General features: G+C 36.5%; 3 protein-coding genes across 3 annotated transcripts in view; 1 reads left to right on the top strand and 2 right to left on the bottom strand.

Moving 5' to 3' along the window:
• The window catches only part of igfbp2a (insulin-like growth factor binding protein 2a), a 64,896-nt gene extending 62,691 nt beyond the window's left edge, over window positions 1-2,205 (bottom strand). Inside the window, exon 1 of the mRNA XM_079841009.1 lies at window positions 1,636-2,205. Coding sequence (XP_079697135.1) covers window positions 1,636-1,996 — 361 coding nt within the window. The 5' untranslated portion in view covers window positions 1,997-2,205. The remainder of the gene's footprint in view (window positions 1-1,635) is intronic.
• The window catches only part of LOC307140671 (uncharacterized protein), a gene marked incomplete at its 3' end in the record, with an annotated part of 129,602 nt that overhangs the window by 40,303 nt on the left and 71,433 nt on the right, over window positions 1-17,866 (bottom strand). The gene's annotated exons all lie outside the window — the stretch shown is intronic.
• stk11ip (serine/threonine kinase 11 interacting protein) overlaps window positions 4,489-17,866 on the top strand; it is a 66,274-nt gene continuing 52,896 nt past the window's right edge. Inside the window, exons 1-14 of the mRNA XM_079841008.1 lie at window positions 4,489-4,660; window positions 5,102-5,169; window positions 5,877-6,079; window positions 7,084-7,158; window positions 7,259-7,354; window positions 7,447-7,554; window positions 7,633-7,704; window positions 7,981-8,110; window positions 9,296-9,399; window positions 11,533-11,619; window positions 11,957-11,998; window positions 13,756-13,926; window positions 16,288-16,369; window positions 16,520-16,972. Of these exons, the coding sequence (XP_079697134.1) occupies window positions 5,103-5,169; window positions 5,877-6,079; window positions 7,084-7,158; window positions 7,259-7,354; window positions 7,447-7,554; window positions 7,633-7,704; window positions 7,981-8,110; window positions 9,296-9,399; window positions 11,533-11,619; window positions 11,957-11,998; window positions 13,756-13,926; window positions 16,288-16,369; window positions 16,520-16,972 (1,690 nt within the window). The 5' untranslated portion in view covers window positions 4,489-4,660; window position 5,102. The remainder of the gene's footprint in view (window positions 4,661-5,101; window positions 5,170-5,876; window positions 6,080-7,083; window positions 7,159-7,258; window positions 7,355-7,446; window positions 7,555-7,632; window positions 7,705-7,980; window positions 8,111-9,295; window positions 9,400-11,532; window positions 11,620-11,956; window positions 11,999-13,755; window positions 13,927-16,287; window positions 16,370-16,519; window positions 16,973-17,866) is intronic.

The following is a 17,866-nucleotide window of genomic DNA, read 5'->3' as shown; positions in this document are numbered from 1 at the left end:
AATTTCTATGGTAAAGAAGTGGTCAATATTAAAGATTAAGTGGACATTTGGATTAATTGTTGTTTGGCCAATATTAAACAAAGATTTGATCATGCTGTAAAGTGTAACAACAACAATAACCAGGCTGTTGGCACTCTGCTGGCATTTGTTATAATACATATTGCACATAAATCGGTTGTTTATTATGTATATGTGTTTTAAGTGTTGTTCAATAAAACCAAATGATTACTTGCTTTTGATACTTTATTTGAACCCATTATTATTGCCTCATTGTTATTATATATGTATTTTAAGACATTTTAAAGGCTATTGTTCACTTAGGTCTAACCCTAACCTATGATTTGTTTGTCGAAATTTCATACGTAGCCTATCATCTATACACTCACCTCTCTAAAAGTTACCAGAATAATTATTTTTTGTCAAATCGATTCACAAACCTCCTGTGAACACACTGTCTAAACGTAACATTCAGAGGGGCACACTAGGGTATTTTGCTCAGGAAAGGCCTAAATTCCGCTTATGAGTGTCGTACTTCAAAAATCAACACTACCCTATAGCCTACTCCGCAACCATCATCATGTTAAAAACGTTAATGCTATTTCCAGCAGTTTTTGTGTTGTTTTGCAATCAAAACCCATAATGTAGCCTAATGAAGTTGTTGGCTATTCCTATCTACTTATCTAGGCTAATTAGAGAAATGCATAACAGGCTATAGGCTATATATTTTTTTTTTTTGCGTGCCACCTTTACATTTTTACTTGACTCATTTGGCCATCCCATTAAAAATATCCTCAAGGCGCCACTGCTTGTTCTGCGTCGAGACCCGTCCTCCTGTTCTGCTTGTTCAGACCCATCCTCTATCTCTCTTTTTCACACACACACACACACACACACACACACACACACACACACACACACACACACACACACACACACACACACACACACACACACACACACACACACACACACACACACACACACACACACACACACACACACACACAGAGATAAATTTACTGCAGGAAAGGGTCAAAGCGCAAAATCCGTCTTGCTATCACGGCTGCATTCCATTTACTCCTCAGAAAATGTCTTCTTTCTTTCTTTCTTTCTTTCGCCATAATTTCAGAGAGATAAAACACTTTGCACTGTTACAACAGGTGCATAGTTAACAGGCTGTAAAAAAAAAAAAAAAAAAAAAAAAAAAACTGAAGAGAGAACATGACTCCAGATGCTATCGAGCTCGAACCAATTAATCAAGTTTTCTATCGATGACTGTCAGATGTGCCACGGTGAACACAGAAAAACACAGAATAGAAAACCACACACACACATACACACACACAAATGTATCAAGGATTATTTTTAGTTTTTCACAAATCTGTGCGTTTTCATCAATTTATAAAATTATTCATGATAAAAGAGAAAAAAAAAGAATTAACATGGCACCGGTCTGATTTGATGATCTAATTCTAGCATCTTTGTTCCAAGAAATCAGCTGATAGTCTACATAGGCCAAGCCTATATGTAATTAACTATTTATGTATTAATTTATATTAAAACATAATCAGCAAATTATGAAAATCCCATGTAATAATTGATAAGTATATTATAATTGTGCACCCATTCACTTACCGCTGACTTCCCGAGGCTCTGCGCTTCCTGTGGGCTCAGTGTCCACTTTACGTCCACATCTCCCGAGCCCTTGAACCAGCTGCTCCAGTGGCAACTCCAAATCCGGCTTGGGATAACACCGCAGACCAGTGGAGCATCTCGGTGTGTAAACGCCGCACAACTCGCCCTCTTGCCGGGCACACACCGGACAGCAGCCGCAGCCCGGCTCGCGCACAATCTCCGCGCACGTCTCCGTGAGCATCGGGCAAGCAGCCTGGCGCTCTGCGGTGCAGCTCGGACAACGGAACACCATTTCTGATCCAGCGGCGCCGTGAAAAGTCACCAGTGCCAGCAGCAAGCTGCAACTCACGTAGAACAACATCGTGTCCACGATGTAGAAACCCTGCAAATCCGAGGACTAAACTTATGCAGGTAAGGAAAGGTAAGTGCACGCGGACAGGTGAAGGCTAACTGGGGCTGCTGCGCGGGCTCCTATCAGTGTTCATATGCCGCTGACATCATAGGAGATGACAGGCGGGCTGCAGCTTTGTCAAACAAATCCTCAAAAGGGCTACAGAGCCTTGGGTCTGTACTCTGTTAGGCCTAGGTCCTGCCTCAATTTTAAAACAGACATTTTTGAATAAATGTTTTTAATCATAACGTTTTGATATTGTTTAGACTTTTATTTAACTTTAAATTGCACCTGGAGCAAGAAAGTCATGCTCAGCTCCAACAGACATTAAGAGAATTCCTGAGCTAAGCTAAACCAGCAGGGTCTTGATATATTAAACGGCTTAATTAAATGAAATTCTTGGTGAAAATTACCCTCAAGTGGAATTCAAGTTATTTATTTTCAACTGGGGGAGCCGTCCTCCTCCGACAAGGCACACACTGCACATGTGTGAAATATTGATATTATAAATATTATATATTGTTACATAATATGTACAATACTGGTCATATGTATCGATTAGGCCTACGTTATGTATGATGAAATGATTAAATTTGACAATCTTTAAGTCCTTTCTAAAAGAACTGAAGTGGAGAGAGGCAGTGCAGTGAAGTGTCCCTCGTATGGTCTGGGCTGTAGTTTGCCGTAAGTATGGCTCAGCAACACAGTATAGGGAATAAACAAATAAGCAAACTAATCTGTGTCGTTGTAGTCATTTATCACTCTGCACATTAAAATCCATTGGCGTTATACAGTAAGTAAATATCATGCTGTATCTTCTTGTACTTAAATAGGACTAGACTACAAACTGAATGTTGTTGTAATCTCTCAGTTGCCTATTGATTACAGAGGCCAGGAGTCGAGGTATCATGCTTACCAACCAAACAACTATTAACTCGTCCAGAGCAAGGCACTGCAAAGCAAACCACACTCTGTTGCCCTCTGAGACTAATCGTTGTTTATTTAAGGGTACATAAATAGCTGCTCCAAGTGAGACCTATAGCTACAGTGGTTGTCGAAGAGATATAAATGAGGATTATTTTTCGTTGTGGGTGCCCATATGATTTCATGGCATTTTATGTATTTGTGGTTGCCAGGCTTCCTTTTCGCCTTGGAGATTTTGATGGAGAAAGGGGGCTTTTGATATGCCAGGTCTTGTGGGCGTCATGACGAAGCAGGGGTGTTTATGCAGAACCTCATGTGTCATTTAAGAAGAAAAAAAAAAGGAACCAGCTGGAGACTGGACGCACAGCCTCATAACCAGTGTCTGTGTACCAAGAGTTTGTACAGCGTCTGGGTTTCTGTAGGATTTTGAGGGCTATAAGCCACAGTATCTCCAGTTGGTTAAGTGCAGTCCCCCATCAAGGACATTTCTGAGTAAACAAGTGAGATAATTACACTAATGCCCAGAGGAACCTCTGCATACTCCACTGTAGAAAAAAACTTTTTACTTTAATAAGATACAGTGCACATAGATTCAGTACTTTAATATTAGAGCTTTAATCAGGTTCAGTGCACAAACGTCTTTATTAATTTGATCTGTTTTAAATTTAAATATTGTGTATTGGAGACGTGTCAAGAAAGTGGATCTGGAACTAGAAAAAAATCCATTTAAGGTCAGATATATGAATCATGTTTTGCCTGGATTCCTGTGGCTAACATTTTTATTTTTACTTTATTTAACAAACTGTCATCAGAATTAATATGATCTTAATGAAGCTTCTTTTGAATATGTATGACTTCATGATGAGAATATTAAAATGTACCGATATGTTAAATTGCTTATTGGATTGAACTGAATGTGTACTTTGGAATATTGTTTTGTGAGGTTTAGTGTTTGATTTCCAAGAAAAAAGCAGAATGGTTGTTTAGTCAATCTGGACATAACGCAAGAGAACAAACATACAGTATTTGCACATTACCCTACATGTCTACCATAAAAACAACAGTTACACAATCTGGTAGCTGTATGCACTTTAAGCCATTGTAAAGATAGACATGTCAAGATAGTGCTGTCAGTGAGATAATAAGAGTTATTACTGTGGCATCCCAGCACTGAGCTTTGTGGCGCACTTCTGTTTTGAAATAGTGCATCTAATTTATTTCCGGTTATGTACCTATATTTTCAATGAGCTGTAGTCCCCCAATTGACTAAAACGCCCCTTTTAAAAATCTGGACATTTTCAGAAACGAGAAGAGATATTCTTATGATTACTGAGTAGCTACAGAAATAGGATTTTTCATTAATAATAATAATAATAAAAAAATCTCAAGGCATTTTTAATTCTCAAGGCATAATTTGTTTAACATTTCCTAACAATTAAAACAGCTTACCTTCAAAATACAAGTTCTTGCTGTTTGTATAATGCATGTGAAAATAAACACAGGAGGGCGCGCTTAGTTAAATATTCACTTGTTTGTCTACTTCGGGCCACCGTACCTTTAAGAAACAAGATCATATGACGGCTACCATCAGGATGTCAACAAACGTGAAAAGAGAATTGAAATGAAATAATGCCATGAATTCCAATGCCGGTTCAAAAACGGGTATAACGTTATTTGTGGCTACGGCTCACGTATTTGTTGAAATATAAGGTATGTTTGTAGCGCTTTTCATGCGAACAGATATTGGCTCATCATTATTGTTGGGGAATCAAGGAAGAGCTGCCAGTTTAGTTTTTTGGGTGTCGGTGTTTTAGTATATTGTGATTCAAAAAAACATATAGAGAATGTCTAGATACTTTATTTTTTTGTGATAATATATTTTATAATATTAATAATAATTTGAATTGTTTTCTGACAGTTCAGTTTTCAGAGATGACACTTGGCTTGCATTAATAGTTCACTGGTGTGAGGTTTTTTTTTTCCAGCTAACGTTACATATGACTTCACAAGAGTCACATTCTTGTCGTATTACCCAAATTAATATACTGTCTTTGTAGCAATCATGAATATCCAGATTAGAATAATTCCCCTTTTGCTTGTTATGATTTGGGTTCATTCTTTTTCACATCTTATATGTTTCACTCTTTTTAGGATGACATCCACTCAGGCTGGTCAGTCAACTGTTGTACACAGACTTGCCACATTGCTGCGAAATAATGGTATAGAATCAGTATTTTATTATTGTTTATTTTTGCAGTTTCACCAGACCTTTTCCAGGGGAAAAAAAATGAGTAAATAGATTGATGTAATGTATGAAAAAATAGTACTACTGTTACAAATATATATATATATATATATGTATATATGTATATATATATATATATATATATATATATATATGTATATATATATATATATATATATATATATATATATATATATATATATATATATATATATGTATATATATATATATATATACATATATATATATATATATATATATATATATATATATATATGTATATATATATATATATATATATATATATGTATATATATATATATATATATATATATATATATATAGATATTAAATATTATAACTCATTAATAATTCACACACAAACATGAAGAAGTTGTCCACAGCCACTATATTTATAAGTTTTTGCAAGGTGTGGATTTGGGTTGTTGGTAAGTTAAGAATTAAATTTAAACCTAATTTACAACTGCAGATTTGGAGACTGATATGCAAGACCATGCAGAATGATTTGGGCATATTAATTTGTTTGCATGTTGACTGAGATATAATCGGTAAAATCTGAGGGTGCTTTTGCATTAGTTTGAGGGTGCTTTTTCTTTAATGCTGCCAGTTAGTTTCAATAAGTCCGTCATAACAATAAAGTTCTTGTTGCTCTCTGTATAGGTGATTCCGTACTGGATGGTTCCAGTACTCTCACTCTGCAAGTTGGATGTTTACAGCACCTGACACAACTCTTTGAGCGGCACCTTCTCTCACGCACACATCAGCATGGTTTTCTGGCCCTGCCGTCCCACCCAGCAGACACTGCCTCCCTGCTGGAAGTCCAGTTCCTCTTTGACATGCTCCAGAAGACAATATCACTCAAGGTACTGAAGATTCTGATGATGCTTTGATGTGCCTATGGAATTACACTTGTTAAGTGTAGAGCTAATGTTGATAGTGTTTAATTTGACTCTTATTAGTATTAGTAGTACTTTTTATTTTTATTTTTTAAATGGATAGTTCTCCCAAAAATGAAAGTTACCCTTTGATTTACTCACCCGCAAGTCATCCTAGGTATATATTACATTCTTCTTTCAGACGAATACAATAGGAGTTTTATTAAAAAATGTCCTGGCTCTTCCAAGTATTATAATGGCAGTAAATTGCAGCCCAAAAATTGAATGCCAACAAAGTGGATCCATCCATTAGAAAAGTAACCACACGGCTCCAGGGGGTTAGTAAAGGCTTTCGGAAGCGAATCAATGGGTTTTTGTAAGAAAAACATCCACATTTAACATGTTATAAAGTCAAATATCTAGCCTCCGTCGGACCGCCTTCCATATTCAACTTACAAAAAAGCGTAACTGGCAAGATGTTGATGTCAGACCTGCGAGAGGCGTTACACTTTCTCCGTAAGTTGAATACAGAAGGTGGTCTGCCGGAAGTTAGATATTTTACTTTATAACATGTTAAATATGGATATTTTTCTAACACAAACCCATCGATTCGCTTCAGAAGGCCTTTATTAACCCCCCGGAGCCGTGTGGATTACTTTTATAATGGATGGATGCACTTTTTTGGGCTTCAATTTTTGGGCTGCCATTCACTGCCATTATAAAGCTTGGATTAGTCAGGACATTTAATATATTTAATATAACTCAGATTGTTTTCATCTGAAGGAAGAATGTCATATACACCTTGGATGGCTTGTGAGGGTGAGTAAATTATGGGATGATTTTCATTTTTGGGTGAACTATCCCTTTAAGATGTCTTGACTGTCTCTGATCCATATTTATGTATTTTTATTTGGATCGAAATGCATCATATTTCTCCAATCCAATAGAATGAGTTGTCGTTGCAATGATCTAATCATGTGTCTGTAATACAGCTTGTTAATCCACCTGGTGTGAAACTACAGTATGCTGTGAAAATCTTTCCTTTCAAGTCCCTCAAATACTTAGAGGTATTTCAAAACAAACTAACCAAATTAATTTAATTACGTTTGTTGCATTATTCTGCCCAATCATCCTAAATGTTTCTTGTTTGATTGTCTTTCTGTTCAGCTTAAGCGTATTCCTCCTCATTGTCTGGAGGGTCTCAGAGGAGTGTATTCTCAACTGGAAGTCTTCACATGCTCAAAATGCGTCAGTTCTCTAGAGGTAATATTTGCACCAACAGGCTTTGGCACAGTGACCATAAGCTTAACCATGTTCATATAGAGAAAGAAACTTTGTGTGTGTGTGTTTGACAGGAGCTTCTCTCTCTATGTGGAGGTGATCTCAGCTCAGCTTTACCATGGCTAGAACTTCATACCCTCAATTTCAGTTACAATTCAGTTTCCTGTCTTGACGAGTCACTAGTAAGAATCTCCTGTTTTCTGAAGAGTATAGAGTTACTGATTTTGGAAACCGCATGTAACAATTATCTAAATTTTTAGAGTCTGCTAAACGTCCTGAAGTGGCTTGACTTGAGCCACAACAAGCTCCAAGATTGTGCTGAATTTTTAAAGGTAGGTTGCTCTTGTTTACCTTTTTTTGCTGTACTGGATAGAATCTGCAGACTTTGTTACATTTCTTGCTCAGATTTTGGGTGAAAATCTGTGGATGCATGGGAAAAAATATATAAAATGTAATACTATACGCTTATTGGTAACTGAGAGCAAAATCAAATTAGCCAAAATAATAAACAGAGACCAGATGGGTAGACTTTTAGAAAGGGCTAAATTGTCCAAAATATGATGTTAGGATAGAGTGAATTTATTCATACCTTTTCTGTCTCCATCAAGCCTCTTACTGAACTGGAACATCTGAATTTAGCTTATAATAACCTTCAGAGAGCACCAGCACTGGGCCTGAGCGCCCAAGCCAAACTCACCACATTGATCCTTAGAAACAATGAGCTGGAAACTATCAATGGTGAGTTTTCTGCTAATTTCTATGATTGTATTCCTGTGCTGAATTACTATGACTAATATCAATGTTAAGTAAATTGAAAAATGCATATTTCTATCCTTTTATTCACCACATTGGTTCTTTTACAAAACCTTACTTCACCATTCTTGTTGGTTGGTTGTTTCTATATTGATTGTACTGGATGCAATTTCTATCAGATGTTAAGCTGTTGACATTATTCCCATTGGCATTTCGAAATTGTTGAAAACAGTTTGAAATAAAGTACCTGAAACAAAACTCGAAAAATGATTTCAGCATATGTGTCAGCATATGATTTGACAACTTAATCTTTATTGAATAATTAAAAAAAAAAGTGTAGTTAATATTCTGTTCAATGCATATTTGTTTTTACACATTTTTGTATTTGGGTCAATGACAAATAAGAAAAATTATAATTTTTTTGTAAGATAAAAAAATTATAATTTAAAGCAAAAGAGTTTTAAAATGCATTTTTATGTCCAGATGTATGGTGTTGATTCATATTGGTTTTGCAGCTTTTAAGACAGCATTAATTCATTATTAAACAAGATTTCTGATTTTACCACCCAGAAAATGTCAGGTGGTGCGACCATATATTAATTTAAAATAATATACATATACAATATACATAAGAATAATTGTAAAATGCATATCACATGGTAAATTCCCACGGACACTTTTCTATGTGTCTACAATTTTCCATAAGGAGTTTTAATGTTTTTTTTATTTATTTATTATTATTTGTATACATTATATAATGGTTTACATTTATATTTATTACTTAATTTTGCAATTGCAGTGGGAATTGATACTTTTAAATGTAAATTTGCTGGTCGCACCACCTGACATTTTAGGTCTTTGAAACACCACAACTCAAAAAGTTCATTGAATTTCAAAAAATGTTTAAGGGTTTCTTATAAAGGAAATATTGTAGATCAATGTTGATATGTGACATGTATTTATAAAATAATTAATTCGGACACAAAAAATACATGTCATGTCATTGACCCATTTAAAAACTACAATTTGTGTGAGCTCTGGATTGCAAAAGATTCTTTATATGTAATGCAATCATTTGTGTTTTGAATAGTTTAACAAATTGATTAGTTTGACTAAACAGTTAATTTACTTTAATCTAATTTAATGTAAAAAGTATTATCCTAACTGCAGGGGTGGAGCAGTTGTCATCACTTCGGTGTCTTGACCTGGCTTATAACCTTCTTATGGAGCATTCTCTGCTGGTACCGCTGTCCCTCCTTCATAATCTCAATACAGTAAGTTAGATCCACCTTGCCTAAGTAAATCTTATAATTCTTAAAGGGTTCATGAACTGGCTTTTTTTTTTTTTTTTTTATACTGTTGTCTGAGGTCAACTTATGACATTTGTGTGGTTTTTTACATTCAAAAACATCATAATGAATAAGTAATAGGCTATTTTCTACCCTGGTTTTGAGCCTAGCTCTTGAAACACTCGGTTTTTATGGGTGTGCTGCATTGAATACTTGGAAGTAAACGCCCTCTGCTATGATTGGATAACAGTTTAGCATATTATAATGAGCTTCGACTCCCTTACATGTGAGGAATTGTTTTGAAAACTTCCACTGTGGAGAAACGGCAACCGGAATGATTTGCCCACAGGGCTCGCAAAATGTCTTTATCAAACAAACACAATGATTTATCTCTCATCCACCCGCAAGTAATTGGAAAATTATTTTTTATTACTTGGCCGGCCCGATCGGTGGATATTACGGTGACCCAGTAGTGCACAACACAACAAAATTTAAAAAGCATACATAAGTTCACAACACAGCGAAATAAAGCCACACAACACAATGAAATCAAGCCACAACACAACGAAATCAAGCCACAACACAACGGAAACAAGCCACAACACAACAGAAACAAGCCACAACACAACAGAAACAAGCCACAACCCAACGGAAACAAGCCACAACACAAAGGAAATGCTCCCGACCACTAGGGGGCTCTCGGAGTGCGGTAAAGTTAGTTTTCCTTGCCATTGTTCTATAGATTCGCCAGTCTTACAAATATATAAACACTACGTTCAGTTTTAAGTGTGCAATTGTATATCGACATGAAATATCAATTCAAAATCACCTATGTGCATTATAGCTGCATATTTATACTCGAAAATGCTTTGACACGCTACCACGGCAGATCAAGTGGTTGGAACGTATAATTTGTATTAATTAAAATTACTTTTAACATTTAAAAACAGAAATGTTAAAATTCCATAGCTTGATTGTATTGGTAAAACTGACTCAGTAATCCACAACACAACATTGAAATTTGAACATAAAAACAGTAATTTTAATTCATACAAATTATGCGTTTCAACCACTTGTTGGAATTGGCAGACGTTCCCTTAGGCATCATGCGCCGTGGTAACGAGTCAAAGCGTTCTCGAGTATAAATATGCAGCTATAATGCACGTAGGTGATTTTTGTGTTGTGGCTTGTTTCCGTTGTGTTGTGGCTTGTTTCCGTTGTGTTGTGACTTGTTTTCGTTGTGTTGTGGCTTGATTCCGTTGTGTTGTGGTTTCGAACCATGCATAACTAACACAAACACGCACGCCAAGTACTACGTGCATCAGCAAAACTTAACCTCAGACAAATCAGCATGTTCAGAACTTCTGCGATTTGTATTTTGTATTTTTTATTTTAATCACAGCACAATTAACCAACAACACCTCAAATACAAAGGATACTCGAGCCTGTGACAACGTGGTAAGTTATGTTTAGTTAGACACGTAAATAATCAGTAGATATCAAATGTAACAATGCAATACTATCACATATAAAAAATTTTTTTTACTTGTTGTTGTGCTGCATCACTCCTGTCAGATCCAGAAGGCACAGGATAGTTTTTTAATCGCATTCTTTCTGCAAATCCAGCATCTTGTTTACAAACGAATCCACAGTGAAATGAAGCAAACAAATACAATGTCTTCCCCACGTGAGCTGGATCTTCAGTAAAAATAAAGTTCATGGTTCCAAATATTAGAATCCGAATGAAGCTTATGGCATGTTTGAAAAAATGTAGGCCTATGTTATTTATCTGTAACATGTTATGACATGCACCAGTCGGTGGGTGGGGCTACAGAATTAGGCGTTCATCTTCTTCGGTTAAGGCGGCGTTTCACTGAACTCTTTCATGACCCCTTTAATAGCTTAAACTCCCTTTTTTAAGTTATTCTCAATCATCAATCCCACATTTTAGTCTCAAAAAGACTGTAAATTTGGGGTTGTTGAGGATCTTTATGATTTTAATAGTCCAGTTCAGCCAACTGGATCTTAGAATCTCATTATGATAATTTCCCTCTGAAGCATGTGAATCTTTTTTTCTTCCCCGTATAGCACCTTGACAGTTTTCTGATCTCTTTTCAGTTGACTTTGGAAGGAAACCCTTTGTATTTTCAGAAGACACATAGGGCATCGACTGTCTTCCACCTCTCACCACGAGCTTCTTTCAAAGTGAGTCTTTCACTGTTTGTGTACAATAAACAGTGCACATCTTCAAAGTCATTATTTGAATCGCTCCTTTTCTCAAAACTGTATATACAGTAGGAGTTCATATGGTTGTGGCATCCAAAAAGCAGAATTCCTCCAATGATTTTTTTTAATGAATTAAATATACAGTGTTGATTGTATTCATGTTTACCATAGCAACCACAGGGAGGTGCCAGTTTCCCCTTTTGTCTGATGTAATTCATAACAGTAACACTGAGATGTTTTCTTGAAGATCTTTCTTGCTGTTCTGCAGATGTTTCAGAGTTGTAAGCTGACATTTTAATGTCTGCTTGTGTTTCAGCTCCAGCTGGATGGCACCCCTCTGTCCCAATCTGATCTACTGGTGGGTATCAAATGTAACTTCATGTGCCATCTCGGGTCATTCCACACTCTTTGTTTCTCATGTGATTCATGCTGAATTGTGGGAGGCAAATCTGCTTTTAATTTACAGTAGAATAGAGGGGTTACTTCTTCTGATCAAATGGAGTAAACTTTAAATGGTTGCAAGGATGGCCCAGCAATCACAATGACATGGAATGTTTAATGAATGACAACTGATAAAGAAAAATAATAATAAAAAGATTTCATAATTGAATGTTAAAAAACACATTATATTTAGCATATTTTACGTTGTTGCAGCATCACTCTTCCCAGTCTGTCTGTAACACTCTGTTTAGTTTCAGTCTCTATGAAGCCCCTCCTTCCGAAAAGTGCAGTCTGGACCAATGTGTTGTGAATGGTCAACCGCTTTGAGCGTGTTTTGTAAATGTCACACTTTTACCATAATCACAACTTTTAACACCCTACTAATTCAACTCAACCAGGCGTCGCCCAGTTTTTGTTGTTGTTTTGTTTGCATTTGCATATGCCGGGAATTATTGAAAGGAGGGATATTGTGACCGGTACGTTCCCAGAAGACTACAATCATGACGTTTTAGGGAATTCAGAAAGTGCTTACTGATACAGAGAAAAACTCCCTTTGGAGAGTTACCTTTTTCCTGATAAAAAAAAAAACAGCATTACACACTAAAGAACATTGAAAATTTATTAAAGCATAATAGGACCCCTTTAACATGGCATTCAATGAGTTCCACATTTTTCCAAAATATTTTATGTACTACTTCCACGTTAACATAGAAAGGGGTTTTTAACATCAGGATAACCCTTTTCTACAATCTACAATTCTACAATCAAGGATGTTTATTTTATTGCTTATTTTTTCAGGAATGTTGACATTTTTAAAAGTCAAGATCATTTCTGTTAAATTGATAACTTTTTCCCCCCTCAACACATTCTTAACACTGATACAGGCCAAAGATGTGATAGTGATACCCAGTGTTCATACAGTATAATCAATTTCTTCTTTTTTTCACAATAACAGACAAAATATTTTTTTAGTTTTAAAACTTTTGCCGGACAGCACGGACCGTGGTTTGAAGCCTCTGTGTCATAATTTTTAAGTTGATATTAAATTCATTGTAAGTACTTGTAATAAATGATTAAAAAAAGTGGTAAACTAAATTTAATTACCAAAAATATAACATTTAGCTGTGCTGGACACACCTCTGTTAGCAAATGATTACAATAAATTTTGATTAGCAACTTCTTTTGATAACTTCATATTGTGCTATTTTGAAAGGTTCATAATTTTGTTTAATCTACAATAGGTTTACATGCATCCAAGATAAAAAAAACTTTAACTGTCTTATAATATACATGGCAGCATCTCCTCTTTTCTCACTGTGTCTGAAAAAGTTTGATTAAGGATTCACTCTCTCGAAACTCCTCCTTTCTGAGAGCCTCCTTTGCTCTGATTGGTCTGATGGCTCTGTCTGTTGTGGATGGTCGACCACTTACAGCACGTGTCGAAAACCTAAATAAATGCCCATTACCATCTGAATTTCAGCTCTGGAGGCTTCCTCAGCACTTGTATACTGAGTGATACAAACAGTAACGATGGCATGTCCATATTGCTAGAATATAACAAAATTAAACAAATACTCACTGATATTGTAGTTGTCTTTTAAAATGTATTCTGTATTATTGGCTTAGATCAACAATTTCACTTGTATATATCATATTTTTTTTTCTTCTTCACAGAACTTACCTAAACCCGGACAACTGGCTGGTCAGATGTTCCACACTTCCCAACAAGTTTCTATGGCACCTGACCAAGGAGGGCAGGAAGTGTCCAGTGGAGGTGGGGACATCACTGACAGTTTGACTGTAAACATATCAGGAGTGACCCGAGTTCGAAAGAGGAAACACAAAGTAAGTCCATTTCTAAAATCTCCCCAATGATTTTGTAGAGCACCTATGAACTGATTTTAAATGAGCAGGCAAAATTAATGTGATTCCTGAGAAAATAAAGCTGCCATTACAATTTTAAGTAAGATATGTTCTAGAGATCGGCCGATATGGTTTTTTCTATAACCGATGTTTAGAGGTCAGGTTCAGCCGATGGCCGATATGTGCTGCGGATTTTTAGGGCTGATATCTTGACGTTTTCCCCTTCATTTGCATGCTAAAATGTCACACTAATAATAAGTGGATGCACAACATTTCTAAACTTAAAGGAACACTCCACTTGAAAATAGGCTCATTTTACAAGTCCACTAGAGTTAAATAGTTGAGTTTTACCGTTTTTGAATCCATTTAGCCGATCTTTGTATCTGGCGGTAGCACTTTTAGCATAGCTTAGCATACATCATTGATTCTGATCAGTCCATTAGCATTTCATTCAAAATATGACCAAAGACACTTTCAATATTTTTCCTATTTAAAACTTGACTCTTCTACAGTTACATTGTGTGCTAAGACCAACTGAAAATGAAAAGTTGCGATTTTCTACACCTATATGGCTAGGAACTACTTTCTCATTCCTGCGCAATAGTCGCGGATCTTCGCAGCCGTACCATGGCTGCAGCGGCGCAATGATTTGTCGGTATTCTGTGAAACATGGTGGTAGTATACACCTTCGACTTACTATCACAGTCCTTTACAACACACAGAACCATGGCTAATCACACAGGTAAATCCACAACACAATTTGTCGGCTGCAAGCCTGAAACTTTCTCTGCAACTACACGAACTTAGTGCTGGTCACATTGAAAGTTACCTAGCTGGGGGCTACTTTCAGGCGCTGTGTAATATCATTGCGCTGCTGCAGCCATGGTACGGCCGCGAAGATCCGCGTATTGAACACGAAGATCATTTATTGAACACTGACTTGAACCATCTCTCGTATCTTAATTTTGTGCACTGCATGGTATTAAAGTAAAATATTTATCCAAAGTTAACCAAACATATCAATAAACTGACCAAGTATTAAATATATAAAACAGGTAATATAAAAAAAACCTGTCAATCATTTACATAAAAGTTTTAGAGCATTTATCAAGCAGAATTTTTCAAGTTTGTTGGAACATAAATGAAAACTTAAATATACATTTAAATAAAATAAATACAACTTTATAAATAAAAATCTATTAAACTGAAAAATATCAAATAAAACGTCCTCTACAGAGGCAAAACCTCCATTCGGGGTCTCAGGAGGATATTTCTGTCTCGTGCAGAGAGAATCCAGCATTTATATTTAGATGTCACTTCTGAGACTTTGCAACATGCATAGTCAGTCCTTTTAGCAGCATGAAAATCAATAGTTTTATTCAATGGATTTTATAGATTGTGTAGCCTCGAGTTTCGCGAGTCTGCATTAACTCAGCACCTAATAAAAACTCTGTGACAACTATCTGTGATTGGTTACATTACTCACTGCTGCAAAAAGACATTGTAAATAGATGCATTTGGCGCTCTCCAGAGCCAGTCTGCCAGTTCCCGACGGTTCTATTCTATTAATTTTTTCTTTCACTAAGTGAAGCAACACTTCATAGTTTACTAGTAATATATAGTAAATATATGGCCATAGGAATTTGAAATAACAGAATTTAAAGGGTTAGTTCACCCAAAAATGAAAATTCTGTCATTTATTACTTACCCTCATGTCGTTCTACACCCGTAAGACCTCCGTTCATCTTCAGAACAGAAATGAAGATATTTTAGTTGAAATCTGATAGCTCTGAAAGGCCTCCATTGGCACAATGCACGGCACAATCGACGTTTTTTTTTTGCGCACAAAAACTATTCTCGCCGATTCATAAAGTTATTTTAGAACCACTGTAGTGAGATGGACTTTGTAACGACGTCTTTAGTACCTTTTAAGGGTCTTGAGAGTGTACCGTGCATTGTGCCAATGGAGGCCTTTCAGAGCTATCAGATTTCAACTAAAATATCTTAATTTCTGTTCCGAAGATGAACGGAGGTCTTACGGGTGTCGAACGACATGAGGGTAAGTAATTAATGACAGAATTTTCATTTTTGGGTGAACTAACCCTTTAAGCCATATCTTTATCTCCCAGGACTATTGTTGAATCTTCCTAAAGTTTTGGCTTGGGGTCCTTCACATGCATTCCAAGCGACTGCCTGTGGACGTACCTGACTTTAAATCGGCGCTACTAAACACGGATATCGGCCGATGCCGAAATATAAGAAAATGACAAATATGACAAATATCGGTCAACCTCTAAGATGTTCTGATGTATGATGCAAAGCGCAACTTCTTGCCATTTGCAGAGCAAGGTGAAAGTGAGGAGAGCCAGTATCTCAGAGCCCAGTGACACAGACCATGAGATCAGAGTGCAGTCTGCTTTACAAGGTGATGAACAAACGACTCAACAAACTTTTGTCTTTTCATTGATCATGTTGATCAAAATTTAAAAAATGAATTGATGAGATTTAGCCTTTATTATGCATGTGTGATATGACATGAGTGTCTTTCTCATGTGAAATGTTTGGTTGTCTTCAGATATTGTCCTCCCCCATAAGGAGGACATTGAGAGAATGGACAGTTTTCGAGAGCAGTTAGGGGAGGACTGGCTACGCTACCAGCATCATCTTGATGATACTCCAGTAAACCCAGCTTTCCCAGGAGTGGAAACTGTAACCATTAAAGTGAACACCAACGGTCGCTGTACACCCCCATCTCCCCTGCTTAAAACGAACACACCTCCAACCAGTCTGGAGTTGCTCCCCCCTCCACTGCTGTCCTCTGAACTAAAAGAGGAAGAGGACAAAGAAGAGATGGAGAGCACAGACTTGCAGCCTGAGACAGAGTCCACCCTGCAGTGGACAGGCCACAGCCTGCCGGACACTGAATCTACTCTTGAGACAAGTCTAGGAAACACTCAGGCTCCAACTCTGGCTCAGGCCTACTCTGACCCACAACCACCACCAGAGGAAGATGACGACGATAGGGGAGGTCTGTCTGTTCTTTTCTAGGGATACATTGATAGTGATAACTATACTGGCCAGATACTGTGTTTATGAACTTTTATTTAGACTGGTATTGTACCATCCGATATCAATTTTCAGTAGTGTAACAGAAGTTCAGCAGTAGTCTAGCTTTTCTATTTACTGTACTTCATTGGATAGTTTCATTCATTCATGCTTCTGTTCGACAATTTGGGGTCGGTAAGATATTTAATGTTTTTGAAAAATATTCTCACCAAAGCTGCATTTATTTGATCAAAAATACAGTAATATTGTGATACTGTTTTCTGTTGTAATATATTTTACAATAATATTTATTCCGGTGATGAGTTTTCAGCTGCCATTACTCCAATCTTCAGTGGGATCTTTCACAATTTCATTAAAATATGCTGATTTGGTGCTTAAAGGGATAGTTCACCCAAAAATGAAAATTATCCCATAATTTACTCACCCTCAAGCCATCCTTGGTGTATATGACATTCTGAGTTTAAAAAAAAAAAATCTCCTTGGCTAATCCAAGCATTATAATGGCAGGGAATGGCACCCCAAAATTTGAGACCCAAAAAAGTGCATCAATCCATTATAAAAGTAATCCACACGGCCCGGGGTTTTAATCAAGGCCTTCAGAAACAAATCGATGGATTTGTGTAAGAAAAATATCCATATTTAAAAATTTATAAAGTAAAATATCTAGCTTCAGGTGGACCGACTTCCGTAGTCAACTTACGAAGAAAGTGTAACACCTCTCGCAGTTCAAAACGCTTACGTCTGACATCATCGTCGCGTCAGCATCTGCCAAAAGCTAGATATTTTACTTCATACATGTTAAATGTGGATATTTTTCTTACAAAACCCATCAATTCTTGTCTGGCTATCACCAGAC

This window comes from Gobio gobio (genome assembly GCF_949357685.1).
Source record: "Gobio gobio genome assembly, chromosome: 17".
Taxonomy (NCBI): Eukaryota; Metazoa; Chordata; class Actinopteri; order Cypriniformes; family Gobionidae; genus Gobio; species Gobio gobio.
Note: the sequence above shows the minus strand (reverse complement) of the source record. Positions and strands in the feature narration are given on the sequence as shown.